This window comes from Talpa occidentalis, unplaced genomic scaffold, assembly GCF_014898055.3.
Source record: "Talpa occidentalis isolate TD23 unplaced genomic scaffold, MPIMG_talOcc4v2.1, whole genome shotgun sequence".
In the NCBI taxonomy this organism is placed as follows: Eukaryota; Metazoa; Chordata; class Mammalia; order Eulipotyphla; family Talpidae; genus Talpa; species Talpa occidentalis.
In genome coordinates, this window is record NW_026555331.1 from 101,280,278 (window position 1) to 101,302,637 (window position 22,360).

General features: G+C 37.2%; 1 protein-coding gene across 3 annotated transcripts in view; it reads left to right on the plus strand.

Annotated features, from left to right (window-relative positions):
* The window catches only part of STK31 (serine/threonine kinase 31), an 82,498-nt gene that overhangs the window by 12,054 nt on the left and 48,084 nt on the right, over positions 1–22,360 (plus strand). For all 3 annotated transcript variants that reach the window (XM_037509239.2, XM_037509249.1, XM_037509255.2), the window contains exons 7-11: positions 2,034–2,392; positions 3,354–3,528; positions 16,220–16,335; positions 18,229–18,388; positions 20,384–20,506. In XM_037509239.2, the coding sequence (XP_037365136.1) occupies positions 2,034–2,392; positions 3,354–3,528; positions 16,220–16,335; positions 18,229–18,388; positions 20,384–20,506 (933 nt within the window). The remainder of the gene's footprint in view (positions 1–2,033; positions 2,393–3,353; positions 3,529–16,219; positions 16,336–18,228; positions 18,389–20,383; positions 20,507–22,360) is intronic.

Here is a 22,360-nt window from a genome sequence, read left to right on the forward strand (position 1 = left end):
TAGATTTGTATATTTTTATTTAGCAGCTTAAACAACTGATGAAGAAAGCACTATAAGAAATAGTAACAATTAGAAATCTTGTTATTTGCCTCTGATTTGTTTTGAGAAACTTGTAGATGTGTTGGGTATGGTTTTGTTTGCACTAAGGTTACTTACAAAAGACATTTATGTACATAGAGTTCATACTTTCATATAGAGTATAGCATAGATATTACTCTAAAGTCATACCCCAAATTTTTGGTTTAAAATATAAAGTTTTGCAAGCATAGATCTGAGGCATATAGCAGAGGATGGGGTGGGGCAGGTTGGGGGAAGAGGGGTCAAAACAGGGAGTGAAGTGCACAAAGGACAATGGTGATGGATCACAGGTACTATGGTAGTGGGAGAACTTCAGGGAATACACTTGAGGGGAGAAATGAAATACTGTCCAAAAATTAACAATGATATAAGAAAATAAATATTTAAAAAATCTAATGTTAATTTTAAAAAATATAAATATTTAGACATAGATAGGGACTCACTTTGAATTTTCTGCATGCCAAGAGCTGTAGAATCTTAAATCTACAGACCTTAAAATTTACCTGCTCTTGCCTTATTTTATAAATAAAGAAATAGTGCTTTTGAAAAATTAAATGACTTGAAGTTAAAAAGCTAATTGGGGCTGAGCTAATGTTAGAACTGAAGTCCCTTGCTGTTCTGATAGTAAGATCATAAGAAATTTATGTTGCTTGAAACAAACGATCAATCTATGAAACACACACAAGATTCTCAATAACTTAAGTATACTCCTTCAGGTGCAAAACTAACTTTTAATTTGTTTTGTGGTTTGAATTTTTTGACTTGTGCTTGTGCTTTATTTTTAAAACCAGAGTACCTGATTTTGCCATTAAAATGATTTTTGTGGATTTGAGCACCTTTTCTAGATACCAAAATTAATTTTTATGTTTTGTAGCGCCTCAGGACACCATTGTATTTAGTTTGGGCCAGTTTAGTTTGACCAATACAGCATGCAGCATTAAAAATACTATTCTAGGGTTATTTACTTGGCACACATTTTTTTTAAAGATTTATTTATTTATACAAGAACTGGGGTACAGTTCAGAGATGCAGAAGGGTGAGAGGATTCACCAGAGACAGAGCGGGGAGCGGAACAGGCAGATGACTGAAAACATTGCTGAGGGGAGCAGTGGGTGTGCCAGGAGAGGTCTGCCGCACCATGTGGGTATCTCCCTGGCCGGCTGGGAGTCGAACCCATGCTGCAGAGGCTGTAGACTGCTTCACAGCACAGTGCTCAACCCGCTACGCCACTGGGGAGGCCCTTGCTACACATTTTGAAATTTATAAATATGTGTACCTATATAGGTGTTAGCTCTTCTTCTGGAAAGGAAGATCTTAGCAAGTGTGTTATTTGAATATATTCATACATTTGTAGAAGTACATTGCATACAAGGTAAGTGCACTTTTATAGAGATGTTTGAATGAAGAAATATTGTTACAGGGCAACCCCAATATGAAACAGGTTGCGTGACTGTGGGTCCTCACCCATGCTCTTAAAAGGGACTTATTAATGCTAAACTGCAGGCACACACAAAAGGTTAACAAAAGGTTTATTTACAAGATAAGGGGAAATGAAGAAATGAATAACTCAGGGAGAAAAAGAGGGAGATAAATTCGTGATTGCATCCTACTGGTTCTGCTCACCTGGAGTCCCAATGCCCCGCTGAGAGCTGGCGAAAAGCCAAGCGCTGTGAAGCCAAGAGAGACCCCAGCTCACATGGCTGGTTATATACCCATACAAAAACATGGCTGCTTAACTCCACCCTCGGGTCCTTGCAACCCTCCCTTTGGTGATGATGGGATTTATAGTTCCTGGTGTCTTTATGGAGTTGGGGTGGAGTCCACAAAACCTGTATGGAGTTTGCTCGGGACATCCTTTCCCCCTAACAATTTTGAAAAATGTCGGTAGAAACAAATTAAGTGAAGGAAAACATGTTGGTGTAGCCAGTTAATGTCTCCTTTCTTATATTTCTTAGGGCAGAACCTTTTTGGCGAGCTTGATTTTTGAAAAGGAAATAAAAATGAGAATTAAAGCAACATATCAAGATGGAACAGTTATTGCTCAAGCTGAGTATGGCAATGTGGATATAGGGGAAGAGGTAGCTAAGAAAGGATTTGCAGAAAAATGCAAACTCAGTTCCATCACTAACGTCTGTGAGGAAAAAAAATCAGATCCTGGTCAGCTTGTCCTCAGGAACCTCAAAAGCCCTATTCCCTTATGGGGGCATAGATCAAATCAGTCAGCCTTCAGCAGGCCAAAGGGACGCTTAAGTGGAAGGATGACTGTTGACTTGAAGAATGAAAATGATGCAGGAAATCATGTGACGTTTCCAAAGTAAGACTGTGGTGGGGTTTTTAGTTTTACCTTATTTCTAATTGATGGTAGAAGTCCTTATCATAATTGAATAAAGGTCAAGGCTCATGCTTTTGGAGTAAACAATTTGAGGGATAATACTAATGATTTCTGTTTTTCTCAAACATTCCTGTCTGCTTTAGCAGGAATATTTTCAATGAAATCAGTTTTGAAAGAAAAACTCATTTATAAATTGTTTAAAGTTCACATTACCAACTCTTTATGTAAGCTCTTTTAAATAAATTTATTAAATACTAAAACTTATCCCTTAATCAGAAATATCTGTGCCAGCCAGAATTTCAGATAAGCTCTGAATATTTTTTTTTTGGTGGCTTTAATAATATTTAATGAGTTTCAGGAAATTTTTTTTCCTTTTTAACAAAAGAGAAACTATTTTTCGTTTGAAAACTTATTGTGATGGAATTTAATTATTACAGAAGAAGTTCACTGTCTGGATAATTTTGAATTATAAACTTGTAGAAAGCCAGATTTGATGTTTATATGTAACAAAATACTCATTTCCTTCTATATCATAATCCAAACCTTGCTGTCATGTCTTGGGTGATCTAGCTCTTTGTTAGCATCTTATTAATGTGTTAGAACTAAACTGTCAAATGGGATGGGGGTGATGGAGAGGAGGGATTGGAGAACACTGATACAGAAATGCTTTTTACTGTCATTGCTGTAGTTGACAATGCTATGAAGAAGTTGGAATGTTCTCTTTGAGAGTTAGTGGCATTGTTTTTGAAATATGACTTCAGTTGTGAAATCTAGTTGGCATTACAATATTTTTAAATGTTGAACTAAATGAAAGTTTTAGATTAGTAATCAAACTAAGTTATATTATGGTATTAAAAAATGCAAGGTAACTTAATGTAGATTTCTGGTGTCTTTTAGCCTGATACAGAACAATTTTTAAAATGAGTGAATTTGTTTTTTATAGGGAAAGTTTGGCTGTTGGTGACTTTAATTTAGGGTCTAATGTCAGCCTGGCAAAAATAAAGCAGGACCAGAAATTGATTGAAGAAAATGAAAAGCTTAAAACAGAGAAGGAAGTTCTTCTTGAAAGTTATAAGGCGTTAGAATTGAAAGTAGAACAGACTACCCAGGAGTTGCAGGTATGGTATGTTCCATGGCTAAGGTAAAAAAAAAAATCCAGCTGGAAAATCTGAATACTCATCTGTTCTTAATTGTTTTAATTTTCTTTCACTTTCTTTTTCTCTCATTCTCTTTCTTTCTTTCTGTATGTTCAAGGTGAAATTTCTTCTCACATTCCATACTAACCATTTTTGGATTTCATATTTGAAGGATTAAAAATTTGTTTACATTTCCTTTTATGTTCTTTAAAAACCTTGTAACTATGGAAATTTTCCAAAATTCCAAAAACGAGGGAGAATTAAATAATTAATACCTACTACTCACCTCCCTAGCTTTATGATTATTAAATGCATGGACAGTCTTTTTTTTTTTTTTTGTCTGTACCTCCTGAGTTATTTTAAAACAAATCCCATTCATAATATTTTATTGTTTATACACTAGTACATGTTTCTAATAGAAAAGAACTTTAAAATATAACTTTAGTACCACTCATACTTAAAAATTAATGATTCCTTAATACCATTTAATATCCAGTGTTCAGATTTCTCATATTATTCCATGAATATCCTTTTGTTGTTGGCTTCTTCCAAAGATCCCAGTAGATTCATACATGAAAAGGTCCATAAATCTCTTAAATTGCTTACTCTGCATTCTTGTGTTCCCTGACAGACTTCTTTATGTATTTTATTTTTTGGTAGTTAGGGCTTGAGCTTTGCCCCTATTGTAATTAAAGTGTTTTTTCTCCAAAAATACTGTGTGTATCTCAAATGTGCAGTTTTTTCCTGAACCTGAGTGCTTTACTCCAACACTGATTTTTCAGTCCTCCTGACACCAACAGGATGTTTTCTAACTCACTTCATTTTTCACACTAAATAACCTGAGCTAGCTCAGACCCCACAGTAAAGGACTCAGTCACACAAGACTTCCTCACTCAGACACCAGCTACAGATACGGTTCCTTGGCTATCTGCACTTCCCCTGACTTCCTATAAATTGCAGGTTCCTGTGACAGCACTCGTGTTATTGGCCATCTTTGTCTTCTTTGGAGAACTGCCTGTTAAGCTACTATGCCCATTTTTTGATTGTGTCATTTGTTTTCTTTTTGTTGAGTTATATGAGTTATTTGTAGATCTTTTATATCAGTTCCTTGCTGGATGTGTGGTGTACAAATATTTTCTGCAGTTGAGTCAGGTGTCTCTAATTTAGTTACAGTCTGCTTTGCTATGCAGAAACCTTTTTTTTTTTTTTTTTTGAGGTGATCCCACTTCTGTATATTCTTTTGTTTCCTTGCTATTGGGGGTAAGAGCAAAAAGAAATCTCTGAAGCTTACGTGTTTCTTCTATGTATTTTATTGTTTCAAGTCTAACATCTAAGTCTTTTATCCATTTTGAATTAATTTTTGTATATGGTGTGAGATAGTGGTTTAGTTCAGTTCTTCTGTATGTAGCAGTCCAGTGTTCTCAACACCATTCATTGAAGAGGCTTTCCTTCTTCCACTATATATACTTCACTCCTTTGTCATAGATTAGTTGCCCATATAAATATGGTTTTATTTCTGGCTCCCAGTTCTATCCCATTGGTCTGCGTGTCTGTTTTTGCTCCAGTACAATGCTGTTTTAATTATTATGGCTTTATATTATAGTCTGAAGTATTGTTTTCATATTCTTTGGCTAAATCCCTACGATTGGTATTGCTGAATTATATGGTATTTCTATTTTTAGTTTTTTAAGGAATCTCCATATGTTTATCCATAGAGGCTGTACTCATTTACATTCCCCCCAAAGTGTAGGAGATCCTTTTTCTCTATACCCTAATGAGCACTTGTTTCCAGTCTTTTTGATATAACCCATTCTCATGATGTGAGGTGATATCATTATGGTTTTGATTTGCATTTTCCTAGTAATTAGTGTAGTTGAGCATTTTTTCTTGTTTCTTGGCCATTTGTATGTCTTCTTTGGAGAAAGGTATATTCAGATTTTTTGTCTATTTTTGTTTACATTGTTTGTTTATGTTGCATGAGTTCTTTAAGTATTTTGAACATTTACCCATTGTTGTATATATGCAGATATCTTTAGGAGGTTGCCTTTCGTTTTTGTGGTAGTTTCTTTCATTGTACTTAAGTTTTTTGGTTTGATACACTCCAATTTGTGAATTTTTGTTTTTATTTTGCTTGCAGTTGGGATTCAGTGCTCAAAGATATCTCTTGTGGGTCATGTCCAGGATTGTTTTTTTCTTAGTAGTGTATGATGTCAGTCTTACATTCATGTCTTTAGTCCATTTTGAATTAATTTTTGTGTATGGTATTAAATAATGATGTGGTTTCATTTTTTTTGCATATGCCTGCCCTTGTTTCCCAACACCATTTGTTGAAGAGGTGTTCCATTCTACTCTATATGATCTTGGCACCTTGTCATAATTTAGCTGACCATATTTGTGTGTGTTTATTTGTGGGCTCTCAATTCTATTCCATTGGACTGTGTGTCTCTTTTGATTAGTTCACTTTGTATTATAGTTGGAAGTTGGGGAGCCTAATACTTCCATATTTATTTTTCCTCAAGATTGCTTTGGCTGTTTGGTATCTTTTGTGGTTTGTACAGACTTAGAATTGTTTCTTCTATGGCCTTGGAAAATACAATCAGTATTTTGATAGTAATTGTGTTGAGTCTGTAAATTGATTTAGATAAGATAGCCATTTTTTTTTTTTTTTTTTTTGCCACCATCATCCCTTATACTTCTTTGGCTCTTTCCTTCTTTCACCCTCCTACTTACCTTCAGAAACCTCACTCTGTTTATTAGTGTCTGCTAGGAATTTTGTTTTGTTGATTTGTCTGCTGGGTATGTATCCAGTATTTTTCTTTTTCATTCTGACTTGTTTTTCTACACATAATTTCCTCAAACTCTTTTCATTTTGCTGTAAGTAGCAAAATTTCTTCTTTCCTCATAGCTGAACAAAAATTCTGTTGTGTAGCTTTACCACATCTTAATCTAATCCTCTATTAGTGCAGTTAGGTTCTTTCCCTGTCCTTGTTATTGTATTATAATGCATCAATAAACTTTATAGGTCTGGGATATTGGCCCCTTGTCACTTGTGTAATGTATGAATATTTTCTCCCATTCAGTAGGGTGTCTTTTTAATCTAATTATATTTTCTTTTGCTTTGTAAAAGTATGTTAATTTGAGGTAATCCCACTTGTTTATTTTTGTGTTTATTTCCCTTGCTCTGGAGGTGAAGTTTCCAGTGACATCTTTTTTTTTTTTTTTTTTTTTTTTAAAGATTTATTTATTTATTTATACAAGCACTGGGTACAGTCAGAAGCGCGGGAGGGTGAGAGAATCCACCAGAGCCAGAGCGGGGAGCAGAGCAGGCAGAAGGACCGAAGTACACTGCTGAGGGGAGCAGCGGGCAGCAGGAGAGGTCTGCGCGCCATGTGGGACCCTCCTCTGGTGGCTGGGGAGCAGCCGGGGATCGAACCGGCGCCGCAGAGGCCGCGGGGAGCTTCACAACCCAGCGCTCAACCGCTGCGCCACCGGGGAGGCCCTCCAGTGACATCTTAATAATTGATGTTATGAAATATATTTCCAATATTTTCTTCTGTATATCTAAGTGTTCAGTCCATTTTACATTTAATTTTTGGGCATGAGATTGGAGAGTGATCTAACATCATTCTTATACATTGATCATCATGTATAAAATGGTGTTTTTTAATCACCATTTAAAAGAATACTCTCCTCCCAATGTATGGTTGTTGCTCCTTTATTATAAAGTAAGCATAGATATATACATGGATTTTTTTTCTGGGTTTTTGATTATGTGCCATTGATCCATGTGTCTTTTTATTCCAGTGCCATACTGTTTTAATTACTGTTGCTTATAGTATAAAGCCAGGTAACATGGTGCCTCCATTTCTACTTTTTTTTCAGGAGCTTTCACTATTTGGGCTTCTATGGTTTCATATAAAAATGTTTTTTGTTCTGTTTTCTTGAAAAATATCATTGGTATTTTAATGGATTTGCATTAAATTTATGTACCACTTTTGGTGGAATAGTCATTTTGTTTCGCCCCATCCATGTATCATGTTCTTTCCATCTACTTGTATGATGTTCTATAACCTTTAGTAGGGTATTAGTTTTTATTTATTTATTATTTATTTTTTATATCATTGTTCATTTTTTTTAATTTTATTTTTATATTCCCCATACAATTGCAACCCCTTATTTTGACCCCAATCCCTCCCCTCCCCGCACCCCACCACCCATAGAGTGTCTCTGGTTCATAGTTTTTGTTGATTTTGATTTTCACTTTCTTATAGTTATTCATTTTCCTGGTCCCTTATTTAAGTTTTCTAGATTCCTGCTATGAGTGAGACCATCCCGTATTTTTCTTTTTCTTTCTGGCTTATTTCGCTGAGCAGGTCCCTTCCAGCGCCATCCATGTTGCTGCAAATTGCATGTGTTTCTCTTTTGTGAATGCTGAGTAATACTCCATGGTGTATATGTACCACATCTTCTTGATCCAGTCATCTATTTTGGGGGCATTTGGGCTGTTTCCAAAGCTTAGCTATTGTAAATAGTGCTGCTATAAACATAGGGGTGCAGGTGCTCTTTGGAATGGATGTTTCTGTGTCCTTTGGGTAAATACCTAGGAGTGGAATTGCTGGATCATATGGAAGCTCTATGTTTAGTAGGTCGAGAAATCTCCACACAGCTCTCCATAGTGGTTGGAGCAGTTTGCACTCCCACCAACAGTGCAGGAGAGTTCCTTTTTCTCCACAACCTCACCAACATTTGTTGTTGCTAGTTTTTTTAATATGTGCCATTCTCACTGGTGTCAGATGGTATCTCATGGTAGTTTTGATTAGCATTTCCCTGCTTACAAGTGATGTTGAATGTTTTTTCATATGCCTGTTGGCCATTTGCATTTCCTCTTCAGAGAAGTTTCTGTTTAGCTCTTCTGCCCATTTTTTGACTGGATTATTTTCTTTGTTTTTGTTGCGTCTCATCAGCTCTTTGTAGATTTTTGTGATCAGTCCTTTATCATTAGTATTGTGTGCAAAAATGTTTTCCCAGTCGGTGGGGTTTCTCTTTGTTTTTGTTATTGTCTCTTTTGCTGTGCAGAAGCTCTTTAATTAGATGTAGTCCCAGCTGTTTATCTTTGCCTTCACTGTCACTGCTTTGGGTCATGTATCTGTAAAGATGTCTTTGATGTGCATATCACCTAGTGTTTCGCCTTTATTTCCTTCTATGTATTTTATGGTTTCACGTCTTATGTCTAGTTCTTTAATCCATTTTGAGTTGATTTTTGTGTATGGTGTGAGGTAGTGGTCAAGATTCATTCTTTTGCATGTAGCAACCCAGTTTTCCCAGCACCATGTATTGAACAAACTTTCTTTGCTCCAATGCATATTCTTTGCTCCTTTGTCAAAGATTAGTTGGCCATAAATCTGTGGGTTTATTTCTGGATTTTCTATTTGATTCCATTGGTCTGTGTGTCTGTTTTTGTTCCAATACCATGCAGTTTTGATGATTATGGCTTTGTAGTATAGTTTGAAGTCTGGGAGTGTGATGCCTCCATTCCCTCCTTTTTTTTTCAGGAGAGCTTTGGCTATTCGGGGTTTTTTGTGATTTCATATGAATTTCATCAATAATTGTTCTATTTCTTCGAAGAATGACATTGAAATTTTGATTGGAATAGCATTGAATCTGTATATTGCTTTTGGTAGGATGGCCATTTTAATAATGTTTATTCTTCTAATCCATGAGCAGGGGATGTCTTTCCATTTCTCTGTGTCTTCTTCTATTTCTTTTAACAGTTTTTTATAGTTTTCTTTGTATAGGTACTTTACCTCTTTTGTTAGATTTATTCCCAAGTATTTAATTTTTTTTGCTTCGATAGTAAAAGGGATTTTTTTTTTTATTTCTTCTTCTTCAGATTTATTGTTTGTGTATAGGAAGGCTACTGACTTTTGTGTATTGATTTTTGTATCCTGCCACTTTACTGAACTGATTGATGAGTTGAATTAGTTTTTCTGTGGAGTTTTTTGGGGTTCTCTATGTATATTATCATATCATCTGCAAATGGTGATAGTTTGACTTCTTCTTTTCCTATTTGGATTCCTTGGATGTCTTTCTCTTATTGCTCTGGCTAGGACTTCCAGTATTATATTGAAAAGCAGTGGTGAGAGTGGACATCCTTGTCTTGTCCCATATCTCAATGGGAATGCTTTCAGCTTTTCACCATTGAGAAAGATACTGGCTGTTGGCTTGTCATATGTGGCCTTTATGATGTTGAGGTATGTTCCTTGTATCCCAAGAATTTCAAGGGCTTTTATCATGAATGGGTGTTGCACTTTGTCAAAAGCTTTCTCAGCATCTATTGATATTATCATATGGTTTTTATATTTCTTCTTGTTGATGTGTTGGATAACGTTGATTGATTTTCAGATGTTGAACCATCCATGTGTCCCTGGAATGAATCCAACTTGGTCGTGGTGAATTATCTTATGGATACATTGTTGGATTGTGATAACTAAAATTTTATTGAGGATTTTTGTGTCAGTGTTCATTAGGGAGATTGGCCTGTAGTTTTCCTTTTTTGTGTTGTCCTTGTTCGGTTTTGGTATGAGTGTAATGTTGGCTTCATAGAACGTGTTTGGTATTATCCCTTCCTTCTCAGTTTTTTGGAAGAGTTTGTGAAGGGTAGGCACTAATTTGTTTCTGAACGTTTGGTAGAAATCATTTGTAAATCCATCAGGTCCTGGACTTTTGTTTTTGGGAAGGTTTTTGATTACCATTTCAATTTCGCTGCTTGTAATGGTCTGTTTAGGTGTTCTATTTCTTCTTTATCTAGCTTTGGGTGATTGTAGAGTTGTAGGAATTTGTCCATCTCCTCTAGATTGTTGAACTTATTTCCATATAGCTGTACATAGTATTTTCTGATTATTCTTTTGATTTCTGCTGTGCCCGTTGTGATTTCTCTTCTTTCATTTGTGATCCTGTTTGTTTGTGCTTTCTCCCTTTTTTCCTTTGTGAGCCTGCCTAGGGGTTTGTCTATTTTATTTATTTTTTCGAAGAACCAGCTCTTGGTTTCATTGATCTTTTGGATTGTTTTTTTTAGTTTTGATTTGATTTGTTTCTGCTTTGGTTTTTAGTATTTCTTTTCTTCTACTGGTTTTGGGTGTTTTTGGTTGTTCTTTTTCTAGTTCTTTAAGCTTCGAGATTAGGTTGTTTCTTTGAGTTCTTTCTTGTGTCTTGATGTGAGCCTCTATTGCTATATATTTTCCTCTTATTACTGCTTTTGCTGCATCCCATACATTTAGGAAATTGGTGTCCTCCTTGTCATTCAATTCAACGATTTTTTAAATTTCTTCTTTGATCTCCTCATTAGTCCAGTGGTCTTCCAGAAGTGTGGTTTTCAATCTCCATGAGGTAGGAGAGTTCCTTGCCTTCTTTTTATGGCATCTAGTTTGATGCCTTCATGGTCAGAAAAGATGTTTGGTATGATTTCAATCTTGGTGTATCTGTTGATGTTTGTCTTGCGTCCCAGTATGTGATTGATCCTGGAGAATGATCCATGTGTGCTTGAGAAAAATGTGTACTCCATTTTTTTTGGGGTTAGTGTTCTATAGATATCTGTTAAGCCCAAGCACTCTAGATCCTTATTTAGAGCTTTAGTGTCTTGTCTTTTATTTTGTCTCATTGATCTGTCCATTGTTGATAGTGGTGTGTTGAAGTCTCCCACTACGTATGTGTTTTCTCTGATGTCTGTTTTCAGAGATGATAATAGTTGTCTGATATGTTTTGGTGTTCCTTCGTTAGGTGAATATATGTTAATGAGTGTTATTTCTTCCTGAAGTATTGTTCCCTTGATCATAATGTAATGACCACTGGGGTCTCTTTCTACCTTTTTGAGTTTGAAATCTGTTTTATCTGATATAAGTATAGCTGTTCCTGCTTTCTTTTTTGGTCCATTTGCTTGTAGGATTGTTTTGCCTCCTTTAACTTTGAGTCTGTTTTTATCTTTTGTAGCTAAATGTGTTTCCTGGAGACAGCAAAAGGTTGGGTTTTGTTTCTTAATCCAGCCTGCGACTCTGTCTTTTTATTGAAGAGTTTAGTCCATTTACATTTAGTGTTAATATTATGTTAGCATCTGTATTTGCCATTGTGTTTATCTTTCCTTTGATTTTATTTATTTATTCTTTTAATAACTTTTGTGGGTTTTTTGGCCTTCTTTCGTTGTTATTTGTCCCTCTGAGGTTCTGGCTTTAGGATTCCTCGTAGTATTTTTTGGAGTGTGGGTTTAGTCGTAATGAAATTCCAGAGTTTCTGTTTGTCTGGGAAGGTACTTATTCTTTCTTTTTAGAAGAAAGGGAGCTTTGCGGGATAGAGTATTCTTGGTTGGCATCTGTTTTCTTGGAGTCTGTTGACTATGTCCTTCCACTCTCTCCTTGCCCGTAGTGTTTCTTCAGAGAAGTCTGATGTCAGCCTGATTGGTTTTCCTTTGAATGTTATCTGTTTCTTCCCTCTTGTCAGCTTCATTATTTTTTCCTTGTCCTGGATTCTTGGGAGCTTTACTATTATGTGTCTTGCTGTATTTTTCCTTTCGTCGTGGAAGTTTGGTGTTCTTCTTGCTTCTTGTATATCAATTTTCAGCTCCTTCTTCACGTTTGGGAAGTTCTCTTCAATTATCTCCTTGAATATTTTCTCTGTTCCTACATCTCTCTCCTCTCCTTCTGGTATTCCTATAACTCTTATATTTCCTTTCCTCATGGAGTCAGATAGTTCCCGAAGTCTTTCTTCGTTCTTTTTCCTTCGTACTTCTCTTTCCTTTTCTGTTTTGGTTCTTTTTATTTCTGTGTCTTCAAGAGTACTTATTCGTTCTTCCATTTCATCTGTTCTGTTTTCATTGCTTTTCCCAGAGTTCTTTAGTGCCTCCATTAATTCTTTGATCTCCTGCATTTCTTTTAATTCCCTCTTTAGGGACTCAATTTCATTCTTCTGATCATTGATTATTTTTCCCTTATCATTGTTTTCCTTTATGACTTCTGTCAGTTTTTTAATCATGGCAATTTTAAATTCTCTTTCTGGAAGGCTCAGAAGTTCTTCCAAGTTACTGTCGTTGCAATCTGGGGGGTGGTTTTCTTTTTGTGGTGTGCTTCTTTCCTGAGGAGTTGTTAGGTTGCGTGTGGTTCTTCTACTCCCTACTGTCTGTTTTCTAATTTGTCGTATGCATTGGGACACTGTGTTGCTGGGACTGGCCGGCATCATGGGTGAACTTCTCTGTTCCCCTCTGGCTCCTCCAGGAACCATCTGTCGGTTTCATGCAGTCTTAACTGAAGAAAGGTCCCTGTTCTAAAATGCCGATGCGGGGACACACTCCTCTGTGCGCCTGGTCTGCCCTGGATGTGTGTTCCCGCTCCCCCTCTGGGCTGGGACTGCAGGCCAGAGGGGTCTGGCGTGGGCGAACTTCCCAGCTCACCTCTGGCTCCTGAGGGGCCTTCTGCTGTTTCAGGCAGTCTTTACTGAAGAAATGTCCCTGTTCTAAAATGGTAATGCGTGATGCACTCCCTGTGCGCCCGGTCTGCCCTGGTGGTGGGTTCCCGCCCCCCTCTGGACTCGGACTACATGCCAGAAGGGGCCTGGTGTGGGTGAACTTTCCAGCTCACCTCTGGCTCCTCAGGAAGCCTTCTGCTGGTTTCAGGCAGTCTTTACTGAAGAAATGTCCCTGTTCTAAAATTGCGATGCGGGACGCACTCCCTGCGCTCCTGGTCTGCCCTGGTGGTGGGTTCCTGCTCCCCCTCTGGGCTTGGACTGCAGGCCAGAAGGGGCCTGGTGTGGATAAACTTCCCAGCTCACCTCTGGCTCCTCACGGAGCCTTCCACTGGTTTCAGGCAGTCTTTACTGAAGAAATGTCCCTATTCTAAAATGGCGATGCGGGACGCACTCCCTGTGCGTCCAGTCTCAGGCACATCTTCTGCGTGCCCGGTCTGCCCTGGCCGTGGGTGCCCGCTCCCCCTCTGGGCTCAGACTGCTGGTCAGACGGGGCCTGGCGTGGGCTAACTTCCCAGCTCACCACTGGCTCCTCCGGGAGCCTTCTGCTGGTTTCAAGCAGTCTTTACTGAAGAAAGGTCCCTGTTCTATGGGGTGTAGGTGATTTTTTTTTCTGGTTGCTAGGTGGTGCCAGAGATCTCTCCTAGTGTCCTTGAGGAGCTGTTTTTTTTATCCCGTGGGACAGGGAACAGAGTGGGAATGGTGGGGAAAACCTCAATGGCTTTGGGGTGCTGTGTCTGCCTTGTGCCCCACCATTGTGGGGAACCCATGCCCCTAATTTCATGCCCTGGGTCTCAGTTCCAAAGCCCTCAGGTCCAGGACGTGGGCTGTAGCCCAGTTCAGTGTCTGCAGAAATGGCACCTTTTGCACCCCGCTCCCGTGTCTGGGCGCCTGGTTTCTGATTACTCAGTGAGGGACATTCACCTCAGTGAGGGCCCCTGCGTGTCTCCCCGGAAGCCTAGGTCGCAGGCATGGGGACCTGGGCAGCCGCAACCCGCGTTTGCTTTTCAAGCGCGCCGCTTTTCCGCACTAGCTTACCGGCTGGTCTGGGGCTGTTTGTAGGTCTCCGGGGGTCTTTGTTTTTCTCTAATGGCGCCTGGAGCCATTTGCTCACTTCTGCGGGGAATCCTGCAGGGCTCTCCACAGCTCCAGTTCACGGGGTGTGGTGGCTGAAATAGTTCCTTTCCACTCTCAGTCCCGCTTGATGCATAGTTTGTTCTTGTTGGTTGTTTTAGTTTTTTTGTTTTTTTCCTCCTTTCTGTTGGTTGGAGAGTTCTGAGCTTTCCTCCCTTCTAGTCCTCTTTTATGGCAATTTTCTTCTTCGGGTAGCTTGCTGGAGTCGTCCGTTTATCTTCCATGTTCCAGTTCTCACTGGGACCTGCCGCTTTTCCTCCCTATTAACTTTTTTTTTTTAATGGGAGATCTTACTCGCAGTGTTTCCTCCCCGCCATGTTTATCCACCCCTCATTGTTCATTTTTAAGCAATAATTGCTTCCCCCCACTCCCTCAGGTGTAGTCCCCATAGAATTTCCTTCACCTAAGTGCCCTGTGCTCCTCCCTCCCTCCCTCTGATCCCTTAGAGTATTATAATTTTTATCATGAATTTTATTCCTTGGTTGGATTAATTCCTAGATATATGATTGTTTTTGATGTGATTGAATGAAATTTACTTAATTTTGTTTTGTTCTCATTATTTGTATATAAGTGTATCAAATTTTATATGTTGATTTTGTTACCTTCCATTTTGTTACATTCATTTGTCTTCCGTTTCTCCTTCCACCTCCACCTCTGGATGCCTTAGTTCCATAGTTAGTTTTCAAGGGTTAATTTTATTTGGTTTTATCTTTGTTTGGTTTCTTTCTATTCCACATATAAGTCAGATCATCTGGTATTTGCCTTTCTCCGTCTGATGTACACTTATCATGATCTCCTCTATCTCTATCCATGTTGCTGCATATGACATGAATTTATCGTTTTTAATCAGAGTAGTAAAAATATTTTCCAAAACAGCTTGTTCCCTTTTCATGTTAAACATAGAACTTAAAGCAGTGATTTATTTTCTTATGTACTTTGAAATACTACGATATTGTAACCCTAAACAAATACTGCCATACTGATCTTTTGTCAATGGAAATTTATATTTGCCAGTTTAAAAGTTAGATTTATTTAATTTTTGGAATAATTACAATGGTTACAGTAGATATAAACAGATTTATGAATAATTATTACTATGGTCATCCTACTCAACAAATGAGAACAGAAAGACATGAACATACCTGGCTGTCACCTGATATTAATAAAATTCAGTATACTCTGGATTTCTGTATTTTACCTGAAGTATTTGAAAGAATGTGGGAACTGGAGAGTGTGTTGTTTTAAATAGTAAGTAAAAGTTGTGTTTTTATGTCATAGCTGGTTTGTAGTATAATTGGAATAAAATTGTCTGGTCTCTATATTATTGCTTTATATTTTGGATGATCACAGTAGTAGTCTATTTGGGAGAATTAGGGAGTTTAATCTAGCTTGGTCAAGGAAAAGGTGGTTTCACCTTTTAAATACAGAATGACAAAAGTTATCAGAAAAAGTGTCATTGATAGTCATTTGCTTTTTATGGGGATTTTTCTCCTCAAAATAAAATGTCCATGTTTATTTAAACTAACTGGATGTCAGGTACAAGAGATGGCAAAGGTGAAGAGTGGAAGTTGATGTTCCTTTTTAGTTGAAGTAATACTGGCTTAAAACGTTATGTAGGTTTCAGATGTATAGCTTTATAAATCTGTATCTCTGTGTTTTGTGTCATGTTCACCACCAGTAGTCTAGTTTCTGTCCATCACCATTCAATTGACTGCTTTTCCCTGATTTACCCAGTCTCCAAGGGGATCTTTTATTTATCTTTTGAAAGTCTAAGTATTAAGACATACAATATTTGGTTTCCATATGTTTCCTTACGCGGATGAAATATAAACGGCTCAACTTTGTGGGGAGGCAGAGGACTGGAACTGATAATTTTTTTTCAGATTATAACTTATAGGGATATCAGTGTTTGTTATCCCATGGCCAAACTTTTAACCTTTAAAATTTTAATTATTCCAAAGAAATCATTTAAATAACTGGAAATTCATGGTCCCATTTGAGTCTCACTAGGGTATACTTTTCTGTGTTTCAGCAAGAGAAAGCAACTACCATGGATTTGACTAAACATTTAGAAAGTACTTTGAAGACTCGTGTGGGTACCAGGATGAAAAATCTAGCCGCTAAGGTTGAAATATTAAAAGAAATTAGGTAGGTACAAATATTTTATTGGAAGACAACTTAAATAACTCTTAATTGGTGATTTGTTTAAATTGAGGGCCCAACATTTTTTCTTTGAAACTTGATCTTTATTTATTTTTAAAAAGTTTATTTATACAAGCACTGGGTACAGTCAGAAGCGCTGGAGGGTGAGAGAATTCACCAGTGCCAGAGTGGGGAACAGAACAGGCAGACTGACGAAATACACTGCTGAGGGGAGCAGCGGGCACAGCAGAAGAGGTCTGTTGCGCCATGTGGGACCCTCGCCAGTGGCTGGGGATTGAACCGGCGCTGCAGAGGCTGCAGGCAGCTGCGTGGCCCAGCGCTCAATGCTGCGCCACCAGGGGAGGACCTTGATCTTTATTTTTATGACTTTAAATAGAGATACTAAAAAGTTACTTCTGAGGCATATTTTACAGTGCTTCCATCGCAGTGTCCTTGAGTCATTTGGGAGAGTGAAATTTAAAGAAAAAAAATTCAACATGACTTGTAAGTGGTAGTTTGGTGAAAAACTACTATGTCTAATTGTTTTGCCTGAGGTTATTTTCAGCCCTAAAGAGAAGCTAAAGCTTTTAGTTACCTAAATTACATAATAGTACTCTGTTTAAATAAAGGAAAAAGTGGTTTTCATGGAATTAGAGGGAAAGAAAATGGTTAGCAAGTCTTCAGCATTTCTCAAACTGTGTGAATTGTGTAGGTATTTTATCTTCATAGAAAATTGCTTATTGTTGCTCAGTGATAATTTGTCACCTTCTTTGGAATATAGTAAAAATAGTTTTCAAAACAGCTTACTCCCTTTTCATGGTACACATAGAACTTAAAGCGTGGTTTGTTTTCTTATGTCCTTTGAAATATTAAGATGTTGTTACCCTGAATGAATACTGCTGTACTGCTCTTTTGTCATTGGAAATTTGTGTTCACCAGTATAAATACCCCTTGGTATCTGGTTTATAAGGTTCTTAAGAGTTCGAATAATTTTGTCCTCTGCATCGTTGTTTATATTTTGGAAGTATAGTATTCCCTCCTCCCCTTCAGGTGGTATTACGATAGCACACCCACCACCAAAGCACACACACTAACATTCCACCACCACAATAGTCCATTGTGCTCTCCCCACTTTGTTTCACTCTCCCCATCCATCTCCTCCTCTGGATGCCTTGCTTCCTTAGTTAGTTTTCATGAGTTAATTTTGCATTTGGTTTTATCTTTGGTTTCTTTATAGTCCACATATGAGTAACATCATCGGGTATTTGTCTTTCTCCTTCTGATGTACACTTAGCATGATCCCCTCTGTCTCCATCCATGTTGCAGCAAATGACATGATTTTATCTTTTTTGATCAGCGAGTAGTATTCTGTTGTGTATATATGCCACATCTTCCTGATCTACTCATCTGATTTGGAGCACTTAGGTTGTTTCCACAGTTTGACTATTGTAAATAGTGCTGCAGTTAACATGGGGGTAAAAGTTTCCCTTTGAATTAGTGTTTTTGTATTCTTTGGGTAGATATCAGGAGTGGAATTACTGGGTCACATAATGTTTTTGATATTTTGATAATCCTGCATACTGTTTTCCATAGGGACTGTACTGGGCCATCTCCATTCTACAGTGTCAGAGGTTTCTTTTTTCCTCACAGCCTCATCAGCACTTGTTTCTGGTCTTCTTGAGGAGTGAGCCATTTTCACAGGAGTTCAGTGGTTGAAATATAGTTTTAAATTAAAAGTTTGTGTCAAAGCTATTTATGATTTTTAAAGAAAGTTTTTATGAGTACCTCTTCATAGCCAGTGTTGTAAACTAGTAACTTTAGACCAGTAGTATTTAAGTGTAAATTTTTCTCACACCAGCTTTCAAATTTCTTAATTTTTTCCTCCTTCTTTTTAAATAGACGTGTTAATATCAATGTTCGTTTTGGAAATGACCTTTCAGATGCTATACAAGTGTTGAATGAAGGGTGTTTTACTACTCCAGTTTCTTTGAATGAATTAGAGATTCTTTGGGCAGAATACAGTCTGGCTCAGGAGAAGATTCAAACTTGTCAAGATGTGGTAGGTCAAGAAATTTTCTCTATTAATGTTTTTGTCATTTGAATTTGAGATATCTTTCAAGAAAGCAGAATAAGAATACTTTGCATAAAAAATTTTATAGTATCATTTTAAAATTTGACTTCTTTTATTGCCTTGTGAGAAAAGTAGGAAAAGAAATACTGATTATGGATAAAGTGTGAACAAAATATTTTTTCCCTTTTGCATGAGGATTTGACTTTTGATTAATTCTTCCTCTGTTCCTTAGTAATTTGATAAAATGGCATTTGAGCCATGTTACTAGGTTTAGGTAAATAAAACCTTTGATTAGTAAATTTTGTCTGCACTTGTTATAAACTGCAAATACTTGTTGGAGACCCTTGCAACTGGCATATCCCTTCAGGAGCCCTGAAAGCAATGCCAACAACAGACAATGTTTCTTGGGGAACCTGAGACTTAGAAGCCTAAGTGGTTCCCAAACTCACTAGTATGCATTTGCCTTCTAATGTATCATGTTCCATGCTGCAGTGTTGGAGTGTGTCTTTTATTAAATGGTATCTAACCACCTGTTTGTTTAGAGGCAGTTATTTGGGGGCAGATGAAGATTATTGAAACATTCCATATAAATCCTTTATTAGCTTAGTCACAAGCATGTTTTCTTTAGTTTTTTATATTGAACTGTATAGGATTCATTTTTTGTATAATGCTATTTAGCGCAACAGTCATAGCTTTCAGTAATACCTATGATTCTATATTTGTGTTTGAAATTGCCCACCTTAAGTATTGGTGGTTTCTCCCTCTGGGGATTGTACTCTCAAAGTCTTATTCCCTATTCAGAGCTAGGTTGGCTCATTGATAACCTGACTAACTCTGAATGAGAAAGTCAACGGGGTATTTGTACCTTTAGAAATGTCTGGAATGTTGAATTTGGAGAAGAGATTACATTCAGGTTATTTTACCTGACTTGTCACTTAGATGAAAAAAGTGACAGTGAATTAAATTTTTGCACTTCTCTGAAACATAGGCAGAGTTACAAGTACTTTATAAATGTTTTCATACACTAACTTTTAAAATGAACATTTTTACTCCCATTTTATTAATGAGGAAACTGAGTCCCTCAGTGTCAAAGGAAATTGCTCAGGTTACATAGTACTAAATGTTACTGTAGTATTTGAGGTCAGGTATGTCAGAGTTCTTTCCATTTAAGCCAAACTGCTACGTTATAATACTTCATATTTTCATATAATAAAGAGATGGCTTTTAGTTTTTTTTGCGGGGGGGGGTGGCTTTTGTGGTTTGAAATTAGGAAAGTGATTTCATATGTGTATTTTGCACAGTTCCACAGCTTCATTGTCAGGTAGTTTTTGGTGAAAGAGATTCTTGACTTCTGTTTTTATAGTTATGAAATGGTCTGGTTGCGCTCACACAAGAAAGAATATCCTAAAACTAGAACTTTTAAGTGTATGTGCCAGACACTATTATAGGTAGTGGAGATGGCACGATCCTCCCTCTCTGTCTGTCTTGGTTTTATGATAGATATGTGGACATGTAGATAGTTTCCATAGAGGCAGGTAAAAACTAACAGAGATGATGCATAGGGTCTTGGAAATCTCTCACATATTTCTTTCCAGACATAGACTCTGGGGAGAGCTTGGTGTTTTATCCTTGTGTTTTACTGAATCTTGAAGGATAATTAGATGAAGGAATTGAGGATGGGATAGGAATAGGAGGGATGCAGTGTGTAGTTAATAATAGGAACTTGTGTAATTTTCTAAAAACAAACCAAAATTTCATAGTTGCAGGAAAAATGGGAAAAATTAAGCAGAATAGGATTGTTGAAAATCTTATGTTTAGTTAAGGGAAGTGATTTATCAGTTTGATGATCTGAGGAGATGAGTGTTTTTGCTAAATTCTATTATAATTTGCAGAATGTAATGTTAAATTACTAATTTTAAGGGATTAGTTATGTTTTTTTCCCCTTGTGTATTAATTATGGTTATTTTTTTTACCTTCCTCTAGGATGAAGGGACTATTTTGATTACCAATAGAAATGAACTACAACAGAAGCTGTACATGGCAGTAGAAGTTTTTATTCTGGAAGTAGATGAGTTACCTCTTAATAAACGCTTGAAAACATTGCAGGTTAGAAGTTTTGTGGATACTAGGTGTACATTAAAATAGTTTCATTGTTTGAGAAATGAAATCAGCATTTCCCTTGAGACTTTATGTAGTATTGATGACTAATAGTTTTCCTTCTCTTCTTTGATGAATTTTAATTTCTTTTTAATGGAATTCAAATTTCATGTTTGTGTTTTTTTTATATATGTGTATCTATCCTATAAAGGATAGATAAAATGGTCAGACATGTGAAGCTTACTGAAGCAACATTCACTGGGAAATCTCATGGAAACAGAGCTAGTAGCAGGCGTATACTGCCTGTTGTCCATCACTTTCTAGCAGAAAATCAAGTAGAATCACATGTCAGTTAAGGAGAGGGATCCATGTCCTTGAGGTTAGATATGACTTTTAAGATTCATTACCATATGGAACCTTGCCTTCAGCCCTGCTTTGCCATCTAGCCTCAGTAATGACTTTTATTTGGAGTGAAAGAGAATGACAGTGTCATTCCATCTATTAGCATAGTATTTCTCTATTTAGATTTTTAAAATGTCCTATAATGTTTACAAATTTCTCTAAAAGACTTCATGAGTTTCCAGCATTCATAATTTTGGTTGCTTTTATGAATATTATCTTTCCATTTCCTAGTTTTTTTGGATGATATAGAGGAATTCTGTTGATTTTTATATACTGATGTTTCTCTGGCAACTCTGCTGAACTCTTCTTTAGTTCTCATTTGTCTGCTGATACTTTCTGAACTCTGTGTGGTCATATCACTTCAAAGCTGTAACTCTTTTCTACTTCTATCTTTTATGGATGTTTGAATTTTTAGTTTTTGGGTCAGTAACTAGTATTAAGTTAAATAGTAGCTGTGTTAGAGGTTACTGTCTTTTTTTTTTTTTTCAAGATTGATTTATTTATACAACAACTGGGGTATAGGCCAGAGGAACGGGAGAGTGAGAGAATTCACCAGACACAGAGTGTGGAGCAGAACAGGCGGATGACCGAAAACACTGCTGAGCAGAGCAGCAGGCGAGACAGGAGAGGTCTGCTGCGCCATGTGGGTATCTCTCTGGCTGGCCGGGAATTGAACCCATGCTGCAGAGGCTGCAGACAGCGTCACAGTGCTGTGCTCAACCCGCTGCGCCACCAGGGAGGCCCAGATGTTACTTCTTATCTTGGATTGCAGGGAATGCTTTTGCTAGAGATATTTAGAGTAAAGGTTATTCAGGAATATATTGGCATTGTCTTTTTCTGTTTGCCTTTATGAAGATAAAGTTTTGATGCTGTTGTGTATGGTTCTGTAGCTGTTGGACTCCTCACTTAAAGCCTTTTTTTTTTTTTAAATTAAATTTTTTTTCTTTCATCATTGTAGTCCCCATAGTTCTCCCACCACCATATCACCCATGAACCATCATCATATTCCCTTGGGTTTATACTGTTTTCCCCTCCCCTTTGTTGTATGCCTCAGTTCTATGGTCAGCTTGTAAGTTTTGACTTTTTCTTGATCTTTTGTTTCATTTCTCTATATTCCACATGAAGTGAGACCATCTGGTATTATCTTTTTCCTTCTGGCTAATTTCAGCTAGCCTAATCCTTTCCAGTTCCATCCATGTTGCTGAAATGGCATGAGTTTGTCTTTCATGAGCGGTAATACTCAGTTGTATAAATATACCATAAGTTTTTGATCTGTTCATCTATTGGGGGCAGTTAGGTTATTTCCATATGTTGGCTATTGTGAATAGTGCTGCAGTAAATATAGGAGTGCAGGTTTCCTTTCCAATTAGTATTTTTGTGTTCTTTATGTAGATTCCTAGATGTGGAATCTCTGGATCATATGGTAGATCCATTTTTAGTGTCCTGAGGAACCTCCACACG